This window comes from Eucyclogobius newberryi, unplaced genomic scaffold (genome assembly GCF_026437365.1).
Source record: "Eucyclogobius newberryi isolate DKJ021-1_F unplaced genomic scaffold, fEucNew1.0.hap1 SCAF_18, whole genome shotgun sequence".
NCBI lineage: Eukaryota > Metazoa > Chordata > Actinopteri > Gobiiformes > Gobiidae > Eucyclogobius > Eucyclogobius newberryi.
The window spans coordinates 12,841,226-12,856,549 of NW_027315812.1; the positions used below are offsets into that span (position 1 = coordinate 12,841,226).

A 15,324-nucleotide genomic window follows, 5' to 3' on the forward strand; every position below is an offset into this window, starting at 1 on the left:
ACTTACATTCATGTTGACGGTAAAGGGGATTCACTCTTCTGAGCCACACTAGTCCCATAAACAGAAGCACAGGCCACATGAGCTCCATCAAGAACCGCCCCTGCATCAAAATTAAATATATAATCAAAATGTGCATCAACTTAAAGGTGGACTATGTATCTTTTCAAATGGGGGATTGGTCATCTGCTTGTCTCAATAGATGTCGATTTATTCAGTTAGTTAATTAATTAAAAGGCTCCAGTAGATTTGAAAAAGTCAGTGTAGGCAGAAAAAAGAGGGCCTCCACCATATGAATAAATACAATTGACATATAGTGACAATCTATTTATAATTATAACCAGGCTTAGCCAAACAGGTGATGCCACCAGGCCAAGTTACAAGTTAGTTCTGTGGAGAGGCGACACCCGCTCACATTTAGCATGCATTTTTTTTTTAATAAAAATTCTGTACCTGAATAAATGTAAGATACATTTAATGCCATACTGTGGAGCATCCCAGGCAAAGCAATACTCTGGAGAATAGCAGACCCTCCTCTGGAACAGTTACATATTACACCTTTAAGGACACGCAACAGGAAGTGCATGAGCAAATCCTTTATGGATCTAATGAAAATATGTAAGCTTATGTAGTGTCCATTGATCGACTGATAGTCAAGAAGCTGGGTCATCTCAGTGATGATGATGATGATGATGATGATGATGATGATGATGATGATGTGCTTTGACTTAAAAGGCAATGATATAATATAGTTTACCCTCTGTCTCTTGCGGACGGTCCAGTTCTTCCACAGCAGGAGCCTGAGCTGCCCTCCTGCCCCCATGGCTGCTCCTCTTCACCCCCACAGGGGCTGACATCCACCAGGAAACTACCTAATTATTCAAAACTCAGTCATACACACTACTATAAAACAGATTGCACTGGCAAAATTGTGGTTATGCCATTCATTACCATAATAGCCTCAATGTACATGGCAAGGATGGTATGAATCCATCAATCAATGAACACATTTCTTGACATCAAAAGGGCTATTTTTGATCACCAAAAGGGTGACCAGACATCCCTATTTACCCGGGTTTGTTCCCGTTTTTAATTTTGAAAACCTGTTCATCCTGGGTAGTCAGTAACTCTCTATGTTACATAACATTAACAAAACCTCGTACATGCAACATTAAACTTGTCAGAGCATCAATGAACACAAGAGACTTCCAGTTTAAAAGTAGGTTACAATTCTCCAAATACAGCAAGCAGCACTTGCCTAATGAGCTCAATAATCTCCACGTGGCTTGCTATCTTAGCCGTTAACTATTTTGAATTTAATCGGTGTAATCCCACATTCGTTCAGCAGCGTTCCATTGTAGAAGAAAATCTGCTGAATCATCTGGACTCTTTTTTTAGAAAAACAAATGTTTTGACTCTCATCCAAGAGTCATTCTCAATTTGCAAATCGAGTCTGGGAACTATAAAGATGTTATATCCTTCTCTGTGTAAGTGGGTAAGTAACCTCCAGATAAAGGGAGTTTTTGGTTTAACTTAAGACTGCTCTTGTTTGTTTGCTAACAGCCCTGTAATGGGCGATCTACATCTTATTGTAACCTGACTTAGAAAGTGTTGCCTGGTTTAAAATAAACAGGAATTTCATGTTGCCTAAAAATCATCAGTTTTTCCAACATAAGGGATAGAAACTTCCTTCCTTCTTGTTTCTGTTTCCCTTTTATCCTGCTTTGTGGCTCTCCTCACTTTGTTAAGAGGCCAGCATTCCGAAGGTGTTTTTCCTCTTTCCTCTCGCCCTCTGAGCTGGTGGGCACCTCTCGCCCTCTGAGCTGGTGGGCACCTCTCGCCCTCTGAGCTGGTGGGCACCTCTCGCCCTCTGAGCTGGTGGGCACCTCTCGCCCTCTGAGCTGGTGGGCACCTCTCGCCCTCTGAGCTGGTGGGCACCTCTCGCCCTCTGAGCTGGTGGGCACCTCTCGCCCTCTGAGCTGGTGGGCACCTCTCGCCCTCTGAGCTGGTGGGCACCTCTCGCCCTCTGAGCTGGTGGGCACCTCTCGCCCTCTGAGCTGGTGGGCACCTCTCGCCCTCTGAGCTGGTGGGCACCTCTCGCCCTCTGAGCTGGTGGGCACCTCTCGCCCTCTGAGCTGGTGGGCACCTCTTGGACTCTGTGTTGTAATGTTCTGATCACTCCCAGCTTGGCCACTATGGGCGAGACGGGAGAGCCCATTGCACTGCCGTGAATCTGTCTTTAAAAATGTCTCCGGAATTGAAAGTATGTGGTGTAAAGACACATGTCTAGTAGTTTGCAGATGTGTTCAGGTGACAGTTTAGTCCTTTCCTGTGAGGTGGTGTCTTCCTGCAGTCTCGTCCTAACCACTGCTACTGCCTCAGAGGTTGGGATGCAGGTGAAAAGGGACATGACATCATATGAACTGTCATAAAAAGTCAGGTTGCAATAGGATGTGGATAGCCCATTACAGGGCTGTTAGCAAAGAAAGAAGAGCAGTCTCAAGTGAAACCAAAAACTCCCTTTATCCCGGTGGGCGGGGCTTACTGATATAAAACATGAGTTCCCAGACTGAGAACGACTCTTGGATTCTTGGATTCTTGGATGAGTCAAAACATTTAGTTTTTCTAAAATCAGAGGTCTACGGATCCTTTTTTTTTATTTTTAAAATCAAGTTAAAAAAACGGAAAAAAATATATGAAAAAAAAAATATCTGTGAAAATATAATATAATTTCGCTGATGTCACTTGCGGGGCTCCGTAGATCCAGATTTTTTTAAATAATATTTTGAATTTAGTTTTTACTGCATTTAGAAATATGCGAATGGTTTCAATGGTCTCCATGAATTGTGACATCACACATCATAGCATTTATAACAGTTAGCCAAATATTAAACCAATGGTGATTTTAATGACGCAAATTACTAAATTCAGTGGTTCATTTATCAGATTGTTCTACGGCTTTTTTTGTTAACTTTTTGTCTAAAGTATCTCTATTATGCACGTTTACCACACCAGCAACACATATGGCAGATTTCCACGGTAACAGATGGTTTTCCACGTTAGCCAACAGTACACATGAGGGCTATTTGCATGATTAGCTCATTTGTCACTCAGTTCAACAGGCCAATTGTGACGCAAACTAACACAACAGCATTTCAAAAACATGTTACAGCCATAAACTAATCTAGCTCACCTCAGAGTAACAAATACAACCCAGTTTCCAGTGTATTCCGCCCAGCAGACGTGCTCATGTTGGTGGTGGTAGTGGAGTTTGCTAACACGGCCCGTTAATGAGGCAGACCTTGTGAATAGTTAAGCAGATTGATTTAATCTCCTTTCACAGTGCTGGCAGTCTCCTAACACCTCTCATCCACATACGTGACCTAACCAACCCTCCCTCTGTTACTGTAGTACTGCGTATTATAATCGTGGCAGAAATATGTGAACAGTACGGGATACAAAGGACTAATAACTGGTAGAACGTATTCATTTTAAAAAAAACTATTGTCATTTAATTGCTAATATTTCATGGCCACAGGGAAAAGTAATAAAAAAACATTAGTAATTGAAGGAATACTTTTAATATATGTTTAAAGCTACACTGTGGAACATTCCAGGCAAAGCAATCTCCATGGAAACATGCAGGTGACAGACAAAAGTTACACTGTGCACCTTTAATAGACTACTGTAATAATATGTGTACTATATGTACTATGGTTGGTTTATATTTGAATGTAAATGAGGACAATACTGGTGTTCAATGCTATTAATATTAAGTGTAAATATAAATGTTATATACAGTATATATAAAAATTAAATAAAAGGAAATACATCTCTAACAGATTAAAGATTAAAGTTATTGGCAACCACTCTGTCTATACTGCACTTTGTATTTCTATATAATAAAATAAAAGTAAATAAAAGGACACATTTTCGGCCAGAATTAGTCAAAGCCATTTTTTAATAAGTTACAAAAGGGTGTATATTTTCATGTACCTGTTTTTACATAGAACATTTTAATATTCGGCCAAACCTTTCTTTTCTTTTCTTTAAAAAAAAAAGAAAAAAAAATCAACAACATTAAAAACAAATGATTTGATATTACTTACAAAGATCTGTAAGATTCAGGCCATAAAACTAGTGTTGAAAAAGGTAAAAAATAACTTTGGCTACAAATGTGTAAAAATGAGACAGACATTGCAGAGATGAAGGCCACTGGCAGTCTTAAAAGGCTTGTTCGGTTTTAGCTGACTTGCAAGTACAACAATTTAACAAAACAATGAAAGAAAATCATGCCTAAACTAATTTAACACATGTTATTATGAAAATGATTTGTTGTAACCCAAGTGTAACAGTTAAAAATACTGGCGTGAAAGTATGGCAGGTAAGTGCATCCAACATGTCATTATATTTTACAGCGTTTTAGCTACTTGCACTACTTGGATTATTCAAGCATACTTTTTGGTATATAAACAAAATTCCACAAAAAAACACGAGTGAGGCTTTATACAAAATATTGATAAAATAAAAAAATAATTGCACAGGTCATTAAAAAAAGAGGATTATAAATATTCCGACAGTGTGCCAGAGTGTAATGTAACAAATGATTGGTAATGAAATGAATAGTGTTAAAACATCAGCTTAATAAGTGCATCTCGTCTTCGGTCACCAATGATACAGTATTTACACGTAACACAATGACCGCAGTTTATCCGGCCTTTACCGTGCGCTTTTGCAAATAAAGTTGGAGTAAATCTTTTATTATCCACTGCTCATGAATTGCCAAAAAACCTCTGTCATAAATTGGTTTGATCTAGAATAAAGTATGTATAATTCAATGCCTCTGATAAATACTGATGTGGATGTATAGAACTTTAAAAGAAGGAAGTCAAAATAGAGAAAAAACAACGAAAATGTTTTAAAAGGTGGAAAACTGTACTTCGATTTAGGGCAGCAATAAAAGACTTTGGTAATCGATTAGTCTGTTGATTGTTCTTTTGATTAATTGATGAGTTGACAAAGCAAAGGAGCTGCCGCAAGAACGTCATAGAGTTTACCTACAATGATATACATTTAAATTCATTCCTGCTCTCTCTGAATTATAAAACCTCTTACTTACTAATTAAATGATTTAAACAATCGATTTCTTGCATTTAATCAATGAAGCTAAAAATAATCTAATCATTGTAATCTGAAAAATCCAAATCCACAGTTCAGATTGACCACCTTTTCCAACGTTTTGTCGCTATAAAATGGCAAAAATATGAGTTTGACTGTATTTCAACTGCACGGGCAAAACGGCACATTCTCAAACCGTCCATATAGTCCATTTCACGATCACACAAAATGCGCTTCTCTGTGCTCTACTTCCTGTAACCTTCTTGTCCGGAGTCTTGGATACGCCGGCTTGGCCTGGTTCGGCCCGAGCTCCTCTGGACTTGGACTGAGCGACTCCGAAGAGGCCGCTTGGTCCACCTCATTGTCCTCCTCCTCCACGGGCTCATCCACCGACACTTCAATCTCCAAACCTAACTCTTCCTCCTCCTCATCGTCGTCCTCGTCTTCGTCCTCCGCACTGTTCGTCGAGTTAAACTTCTGCAACACTCTGTTCCCCGACGGAGGCTTGTAAAAAGTTCCCGGCGGAGGCTGTAAAGTCCTTGGCGCCCTGAATCCACCGGAAACGGGGCTGCCTTTAATAAAAATGTCCTCCCTTTTTAAACTCTGATTGGGCCGCACCGCGATCGAATACGGCCTGCTCGGGAAAACGATGCTGACCGTCTGCGCGGGGTCCTGCTCGTTCCTGCGCGCGCTTTCCGTCGCCGCCATTTTAACAGTTCTAGTCGAGACCTCGTGGTGTTTGTACTGTTTGTCCCACGTTCTCCTCAGCGTCTGCGTGTCGATAAACGTCCTGCGGTAACCCCGCGCGTGCATCGTCTCGGTTTCGTCCACTTCCTCGATGGACTGGCTGCACGCCGCGCGGTCCTCCGGGGGCTCGTCCGCCTGCATCCGCTCGGGGGGCATGCTGACGGGGCGGGCCAAAATGGCGGAGGAGAGCTTGTGGCGCTGGTGGCGGAGCTGGACCCTCGTGACGGTGACGTGGCTGGAGCGGGAGAGTCCGGGGGTTTTGGGGACGTCGGGGACACTGGACGACAGGGCGCCGTTGAAGGAATCCACGTCATCGGCTGTGAAAAGACGAAAAAATAAAGACGTTTAGACATTATAACTGAACTAAACAACATTCGGTTTTAGTCATTCTTGGGTTACTTTGATGCCATTGACAGAAAATAACATTTGGTCAACACAAAACATCATCTGTACATCTGCTTATCCATGATTTAACTTTATTGAGTTTGTTATATTGAAGTTCCCGACATAAAACCTGAAAACATCAGACATCATTTCTCAAATTTTGTTGTTTTGAATTCAGCGTTTAGCCATTCCGCTCCGTATGCTAATCTAATTCAGTTTCAATTTTCCAGTTGTTCTGCCATTTACGTTTTTCTTTTAGCAAGTAGATCTGAATTTTGACCTTTTATATAACTATTCACAGTGGACACGCAAAAAAAGGTAACAGTGACGAGGGTTTAATTTGCTATAACTTGCATGTGCTTGACATTCACATTTCTTGGTACACAATATATAAACAATAAGATTGTAACATCCACATTATCACCTCACTTTTATGCGCCATATGAACTTAAATAAGAGTTACGGGCCCTCGGTTGAACCACGTCAGTTACGCTAGATGATTTGAGTACGTTATTTGAAAAAAAACTGCTGGCACGCACCGGGTTCGAAGTCGCTCCCGTCGAGGCTCGGCATGCGCTCTTGAACTTCAGCCAGGAGGTGTGAAGACGGGATGATGGAGGAATGCCTCTTGTAGACCTTAGAGCTTTGCTGTGGATAAACGAACAACAATGCGTTTGGTTAATAACACTATAACGTACAAGAAAACATGGTCATGCTAAATGTTCTACACTAAATATTGTCATTCAAAGCTTCAGTAGATGTTCATATCAATATTGACACTATTTAACCAGAATGCAAATCCCGATGTGTTGATTTAGGAGATTTGGCATGGAAAAGCATATAAACTATATCAGAGTTTGTATTGCAAATAATTGTAATGAATTAGTCAACAATGAACAGACAAGCTAAAATTGCTTCTCAAACAATATTAATCTAATTTAATTCACTTTTGTTACTTGAATGCCAGAACATAACTTTAATCCTCTCATTCATCAACTGAACAAAGTAACCAATCTTTAGTTCAATTGAGTGCGTTCATGCAATTCTTGTTACCTTGTGCTCCATTACAATGTTATTTGTTCCCAAAAAGGAGGAGAAAGAAGTGTAACATTCTGTAACAATCTTTACAATTGAATATCTCTTTGGCCTCATTATCTATTAACTATTTATTGATGTTTTTATGTCAATTCCAATTCCTATCTTCTGTATGCATAAAAATGAGAATAAAATATATGTGTTCAATCACAGTAAACATCAAAATAGAATAAAACTAAATAAAAACGGGGCATATGTCATCTCAATATAAACGTACAGGACAATACTTTAGACATCCAAATCATCCAGAAATGAGATCAGTTTAGTAGCATTTTTGGATTTGACAAAGGAGAGAGATTTGTAGATTTTTAATTGCAGAAAAAGATTTATGTATGTAATGTTTTGCTAAAGACTGAAAAAACATTATTATTTATTGTTATAATTTTTTATTATTGTCTGTGTATTTGTACCCGGTTTGTTTGTAATTTGTTCATTCAATTAAAAAAAAGTATATACGCGTTTTTCGCCAATTCAAACTGCATTCTCCAATTTCAGAATCCCTCCACGTCCACGCAAACGTCCCGAACGCCTCACCTCCTTGATGTCCCCCATAGACTTGGAATGCCTGCTCAGCTGCTGCTCCTTCTCCCTCGCGGTGAGCCTGGAGCGTCCCTTTATCTCCACGGGCGAGCTGCTGCCCAGGGGACTGAGCGGGGTGTCGAAGATCATCTGATAGTGGCGAATGAGGAGCTCCACTATCAGGGCCTGGTAGGGGTAATCCACCAGGGACGACAGGGACACCTCCGCGTCCGCCTGCCGGGGTTTGATCAGCGTCGGGCCAAAGATGATCCCGAGGTTGCTGGCGGTCATTTTGTTTTCCTCCGATTGCTCTGTGACGCTGGAAGACGAAAGAAGCAATTATAATCAGACTAAAGATTCTCATTTCTTCCATCAGACCAGTAGTGTGTGTGTGTGTGTGTGTGTGTGTGTGTGTGTGTGTGTTTGTTTGTTGCCATGCCTTAACTAGGTCGGCATAACATTTATTTTACAACCGTTATTTAATTTTTTTAATGCATCTTTCTTGTTCTGTGTCAGAATTACGCTCTACAATGAAACGTTGTGGATGTTATTGCTTTGCCAGGAACGTCCCACCGCACAGCATTAAACCTCATCACCATGGAGATAAGCAGGTGACGCCATGCTACAGGTTAGCTCTGTGGAGAGGCGAGGCTACACCGCTCACAATAAGAAGCAGATGATTTTTGAAGATGATTTTTGAGCAGCAAAATCATCAGTAATGGAATTAATGCTCTGTGGACAGGTTTAATACCATACTGTGGAACATACAGGTAATAATTGATATTTTTATGGGACATTTGATTGTGAAACATAGTATTAGCACTAGAAAAAATAAAAAAAATCATGGCAGAAATGATTTGTTCCTGTTTCCATAATGTTTGGACATATTTCGTCTCAATTCACCTACATTTTTTTTCAAACAAGGAGCATTAACTAGCAGTATCGCCACTTCAGAATATCAATATAGCATGGATTCTTCCCGTATCGGATAAACTTGGCTCACCGGTGCAAATGCTCGATCAAAAACTGCAGTGTCTTGTAGTGCGTGGGAGGCAGCTGTCTCAGGAGGTCTTTTATCTTGAAGAGGACCCTGTTGAGCTCCACGCTGACTTGGGTCGGGGACACGGGCGCCGGACTGAGCCTGAACGCCTCCAGCTCCTCCACGATGATTCTCTGGCTTTCTTTGGCCAAACCGATGAAGTCGTTGTAGTAGCGGAACAGGATGAGCGGCTCCGGAAGCTGCGGAGGAGATTATACGTGAGCAAATAAGCAAAGGAGTGCATACTAATAAACGTGGAGTACCAAAACAGAGTAAATAGACAAGATAAAGAGATGTGATATTAGTTGGAGGCTGTGAGGAGCCACTAAAAATACACAAATGTAATGTAAGTAAAGGCATCTGGGTGATTTTAGGCCCTCAAACAAGTTAAGCAGCCAAAAAAAGTCATTAACAGGCTGATATAATGATTCAATGATGTTTTATGTTATTGCTTTGCCTGGAATGTTTCACAGAATAATCCTTAAAATGATCTCTATCTCCATGAACACAAACATATCCATCACCAGGCGAAGTGGAGAGGCAAAACAATTACGACATACATGTTTTTTGAGGTTTTATTGAGCCAAAAAAACACTTGAACTCTAATCGACTTAAGACAACTACACCAGAGTTCATGCAATAACAAGAAGTACAAGGAAATGGTGTATCTATTTGTAAAAAAAGCAGATTAAACTCAAGATTCACTAGAAAATCTTCACATAGTTCACTCCGTGCCTTCTATTTTCTGCCCTGTATAAATCCTTACAATCTAAATAAAATAATAAGCCAACAAATACAAATTTAGATCGACCACAACACCAGCATTTAAAAACACCCTTAATGGAAAAACTACAGACTCTGGACTCTGGACTCAACTGAACTGGTACTTTAATTTATCTGCGTCATGATTGTGTTTCCTTTGCTTTCCAGTTGGTGTCCATTTGTAATTGTATTTTTAATTTAGCTCGCTGGTCTTGTTTTGTGTCCGTTCTATGGTTTATGTTATAAACTTTTAAACAAAAAAAAAGATATATAATAAAATATGATAACGAATATAAAGAAATTAATACTGGATAGAAACATTTAATAACTGAAGAAGCTATGTCAAATGATATGGCTGGTATTGGTTGTCATGTTTGTGTGTCTTTACTTTGATAGAAAGTCCTTGTAAAATGTCAAATTCAATACACAAACCACATCACACCAGAGGCTGATAATGTGCAGAGACAATCCAGAACAGAGAGGGTAAAAAATGATTACGTCATAAGGCGCTGGTACAGCTGGCAGCCCGGTGTAAACGCTCTCTCTTCTTTCTCACACTTATTGTGCTTTATCTCCTATATTTTGTAAATATAGTTAGTATATTTTTTCTATTTTACTGTACGATAGGGACACGCGCTGGAATAGTTTTTTAATTCAACTGTTTTTGACTTTTTTCGGCTGGATTTGAGCGTTTTTCGTTGCGTTCGTTGTGTTGTTGTGACGTGAGCTAGCTCCGAGCGAGCCCACCAGCCCCCCCCCGCGCCCTCCGGCCGCGCTAAAGTACGGCGTGTCGTTGGTACACGTTTATATACACGTTTATATGAAAGAGGAACTTCACGAACGATCGGGACACGCGCTGGAATAGTTTTTTAATTCAACTGTTTTTGACTTTTCGGCTGGATTTGAGCGTTTTTCGTTGCGTTCGTTGTGTTGTTGTGACGTGAGCTAGCTCCGAGCGAGCCCACCAGCCCCCCCCCCCCCCCGCGCCCTCCGGCCGCGCTAAAGTACGGCGTGTCGTCGGTACACGTTTATATACACGTTTATATGAAAGAGGAACTTCACGAACGATCAGGACACGCACTGGAATCGCTTTAAATTAACTTGTTTTGACTTTATTCGGCTGGATTGAGTGTTTTCGTCGTGTCGTTGCGATGTGTCTTGGCTCTGAGTCCCCCGGCTCCGGCCCCGCCCCCCGGCTCCGGGCCCGCCCCCCGGCTCCGGCCCCGCCCCCCGGCTCCGGCCCCGCCCCCCGTCCGGCGCCGTACCGCGTTTCCACAAAGGAGGAACTCATGAAACTGCGGACAACAGTCGTCTTACCCGGAGATCGTCACGTTATCCCGTCGCAATACTGACCTAACCTAATACTGATGTGCAATTCTGTCATATGTGCAATTGCTGTTGGAATTCATGTGCAATTCATGTGCAATTACTGTGAAATTCATGTGCAATCTATGTGCTGTCGTGACACATATTCATGTGCAATTACTGTCGGGATCACATGCAATGGTATTTATTTATTTATTTGTCTATGGGAGTTTTTGTTTATAGGAGATCTTCTACTGAAAGTGTTTTTCAGACTTCCTATAAGTGATCTGTTCTTCTGTATCTACCTCTATCTTCCTGCGTTGCACCAATGAAATTTCCCCATGTGGGACAATAAAGGAATATCTTATCTTATCTTATCTTAAAAAAGAGGATATAAACGTATACTCCGGCTCACCTGTCTAAGATACAGTTTGAGGACGTTGCTGATGTCGTGTGGATAAAGTTCAGAAAGCTCCACCAGGTCTTTTCCATTTTCAAACGCTTGGCACAACTTCTCGACTCTGGATTTGGCCCCGTTGACCCGATAGATCCCCTTCAAATACACAGACAAAACAGATTTAACCAGCATGTGAGAGGCCCCACCCACAGCAAAGGACACACTCTAGATCTCATAATTACAAAGGGGGGAAAATATTTCAAATGTTAATGTGATCGATGTTGCTCTGTCTGATCATTTCTGTGTCTTCTTTGACCTGTCTGTTTCTCCCCAACCTCCGGTTGGTCCTGCAGTTGTTCAGAGGAGACACATAAGTGATGGCACAGGTGCACTGTTTATGGAAATGATACACTTTGAAAATGTCTCATGTTCTAATGTAAATGATTTGTTGAACTCTGTTACATCTAGTGTTTTGAATGTTCTGGACACCATCGCCCCTATAAAGGCTAAAATGGTTAAAAATAAGCAGAAGGCGCCGTGGAGAAATGATGATTCGGTCAGGGCACAGAAAAGGGAGTGCCGCAGGGCCGAACGGAAATGGCGCAAGTCAAAGCTCCAGGTTCAAAAAGAGATTTACAAAGAAAAGCTGAACATGTACAACCTAATCTTATGTAGAACTAGGGAAAGATATTTTTCTGAAATAATTGGAAGCTGCAGTAACAACTCGCGTGTCCTGTTTGCCACAGTAAACAGATTAACAAACCCTCCAGCTCAGCTGCCGTTAGAACTCATTTCCACATCCAAGTGTAATGAGTTTGCATTATTCTTTAATGACAAAGTTCAGGGCATTAAAAATGCTATAAATCCCACAATGCAAAAAATTACCCTAAAACCACCAAGACACTTAGAGCTAACTCACTTTGCACCAGTAACTGACAAAACTGTCCATGAGATCATCACTAGTCTGAGTTCATCTACATGCTGCCTTGATGTGTTACCCACCAGATTTCTAAAGTCTGTGCTGAACAGTTTGTTAGCACCATTCACTCACATAGTTAACATGTCGCTTCAATCTGGAACATTCCCAATGTCTTTGAAAACTGTGGTCATAAAGCCTCTCCTAAAGAAGAGCAGTCTTGATGCCGCAGTACTGAGTCATTACCAGCCCATCTCTAATCTGCCATTTTGGGGCAAAGTCCTTGAAAAGGTTGTTTACCAACAGCTCACAGATTTCCTCTTAATAAACAACTCATTTGATGTTTTTCAGTCAGGTTTTAGACCTCATCACAGCACTGAGACTGCTCTTGTCAAGGTGACAAATGACATCCGCCTGAACACTGACACGGGCAAAGCCTCAGTCTTAATTCTGTTAGATCTGAGTGCTGATTTTGACACTGTCGATCATGGGATCCTCTTACAGAGACTAGAGGACTGGGTGGGCATCACTGGCACTACCCTAAACTGGTCCTATCTGGAAGACAGGAAGTACTTTGTTGAAATTGGTAGCTGTGTCTCAGACCACATGACCCTGACCTGTGGAGTGCCCCAAGGGTCAGTCCTGGGTCCCCTTCTGTTCAACCTCTACATGCTGCCGTTAGGTCAGTTGATACGCAGTGAAAATGTGTCCTATCACAATTATGCAGACGACACTCAGATCTATGTTTCACTATCGGCAGGTGACTATGGACCAGTAGATTCACTCTGTCACTGCATCCAACAGATCAGTGTGTGGATGCAAAACAACTTTCTCCAGCTGAACTCAGACAAGACTGAAATAATCGTTTTTGGCCCACAGAAACAAAGAGAAAGTGTTAGCGGTCACCTCCAGAGTCTCGCTCTAAAACCTACAAACCAAATTAGAAATCTGGGGGTAATAATGGACTCAGACTTGAACTTTAATAGCCACGTCAAATCAATAACATCAGCAGCTTTTTACCATCTAAAAAACATTGCCAAAATCAAAAATATAGTGTCAAAACCAGATTTAGAGAGACTTATCCATGCGTTTGTCTCCAGTAGATTAGACTACTGTAACGGCCTGCTCACTGGTCTCTCCAAACGAGTTGTAAAACAGCTGCAGTACATCCAGAACGCTGCTGCTCGGGTCCTGACCAGAACCAGGAAGTATGATCACATTAGTCCTGTTCTCAGGTCTCTGCACTGGCTCCCTGTGGCTCAGAGAATAGACTTTAAAGCAGCTCTGCTTGTGTACAAGTCTCTCCATGGCCTAGCACCAAAGTACATCTTGGATATGTTAGTGCCATATGAACCATCTCGGACTCTGAGGACCTCAGGGACCGGCCTCCTGCTGGTGCCCAGAGTCAGGACAAAACATGGGGAATCTGCGTTTCAGTTTTATGCAGCTAAAATCTGGAACAGTCTTCCTGAAGATGTGAGACAGGCTTCTACTCTGACAATGTTCAAATCTAAGCTAAAAACAGTTTTGTTTAGCTGCGCATATGACTGAAAGGATTTTTTCTTTGCACTCTTCTCTTTTGTTTGTGATTTTATTAGTTTAGAAAATCAGTTGGATTGATAATTTTTAATTTAGTTAATTTTATTGTATTTCTGTTTCTGTAATTTCTTTGTGATTTGAATGCATTTTTCCTGCTGTGAAGCACTTTGAATTGCCTTGTGTATGAAATGTGCTCTACAAATAAACTTGCCTTGCCTTGCCTTAACCAAAGTGATGTTTTAATTCTATTTCTTTACAATCGTATCCATTGAATTCTCCAAAACGTACCTTGATGTTGAGGGCTCTGTTCTCGATCTCAGATGTACACTTCTTTATAATGAAGGGGATGCCGTCTGGACTGTTCTTTGCCGCTTGTGTGAAGTCGATACCAAAAAGGTGAAGTCTTCCCTGGAGCTTTTTGTGGCCGCATTGGATGGCCAGGGTTTCCAGACACTTCTTGTGGCAAGCCAACGAGCACTGTGGCAAAACAAATGCATTTAAATATCATTGTAAGTTATGCAATGCAAACACGGGCGTGAGGAAAGAAGACATCTAGGATTCGAATGCATCTATAGCAATATTGAATGATAAAGCTAAAAACAAAGTCAATTACAGCAGCGTAAGAATTCAGAGATGTGTGAAATAGTCGAGCATAGAGTTAAATGCTCAAGTCAGCGCAAAATCTGTCAAGAAAACTGTACAGAAAGTCCTTTTTTTAAATTATCCTGCATGAAACTTAATTCCAAATCAATATGCAAATCACTGGATCCCATAATGTAATGCCCCAAAAAGCTATCTTTCATATTTAATTCAAAACTCTCAAGCAATGGACAAAACTGGGACTCTTACTTTATGCCATAGCATGCATTAACCCCACTTTCCTTTGGACACCACCTTATTACTTTCTAATAATATTCTTTACTTATCTTTAAAACTTATCTTTATTATTTTATCTTATTATTTATTTCATTTTTTCGCATTGGTCAGTTTGTTTTATGCATGTTTTTGTTGTTTTACGTCGAAAACTCACTTTTTGAACCTGTAAGTTCTTTGAAATAAATAATAAAGGCTGGTCACATTCCTCTGTCAGTCACTTGTCAGCGTGCAAACGGGACCGTGCATAATCTCAGGAATTCCAGCACTATTTTGTTATTGTCCATGAAATTCGGACAGAAACTTGAAGCTAAAATAAACACTCGGGACGGGACAGAGGGGGCATTTTAGGAGATGGACAAAAGGTCTTCAGTTTCCCCTGCTCCTTCACTACACCCCGACCAGTGGGTGCACTTGGGTCCCAGTGAAGCGCTTGTGGCCAGATTCAACTTCCCCCTTTATTTGTATGTTTCGATGAGACGAGAGGTGGTCCTTTTGCTCTTTTGTTTGCGTTTGATTTCTGCTCAACACGAGTGATAAAGAGCTCATTGTGCGGAGCGTTGGCAATGTTCAAATTAAAAACATGCGAATGCGACGGACACCTCTGGAGTCCGGACAGGGGATCTCGAGTCT

At 41.1% G+C, this 15,324-nt stretch overlaps 2 protein-coding genes across 4 annotated transcripts in view; both read right to left on the reverse strand.

Annotated features, from left to right (window-relative positions):
- Positions 1–3,331, reverse strand: part of LOC140364429 (retinal-specific phospholipid-transporting ATPase ABCA4-like) — a 55,086-nt gene extending 51,755 nt beyond the window's left edge. For both annotated transcript variants that reach the window (XM_072450558.1, XM_072450557.1), the window contains exons 1-3: positions 3,191–3,331; positions 755–869; positions 7–100 (exon numbers count right to left, since the gene is read on the reverse strand). In XM_072450558.1, coding sequence (XP_072306659.1) covers positions 7–100; positions 755–820 — 160 coding nt within the window. In that variant the 5' untranslated portion in view covers positions 821–869; positions 3,191–3,331. The remainder of the gene's footprint in view (positions 1–6; positions 101–754; positions 870–3,190) is intronic.
- A 721-nt stretch (positions 3,332–4,052) lies between these two features.
- arhgap29a (Rho GTPase activating protein 29a) overlaps positions 4,053–15,324 on the reverse strand; it is a 50,331-nt gene continuing 39,059 nt past the window's right edge. For both annotated transcript variants that reach the window (XM_072450559.1, XM_072450560.1), the window contains 6 exons: positions 14,107–14,295; positions 11,382–11,519; positions 8,864–9,099; positions 7,876–8,179; positions 6,786–6,894; positions 4,053–6,179 (listed from right to left, as the gene is read on the reverse strand). In XM_072450559.1, the coding sequence (XP_072306660.1) occupies positions 5,335–6,179; positions 6,786–6,894; positions 7,876–8,179; positions 8,864–9,099; positions 11,382–11,519; positions 14,107–14,295 (1,821 nt within the window). In that variant the 3' untranslated portion in view covers positions 4,053–5,334. The remainder of the gene's footprint in view (positions 6,180–6,785; positions 6,895–7,875; positions 8,180–8,863; positions 9,100–11,381; positions 11,520–14,106; positions 14,296–15,324) is intronic.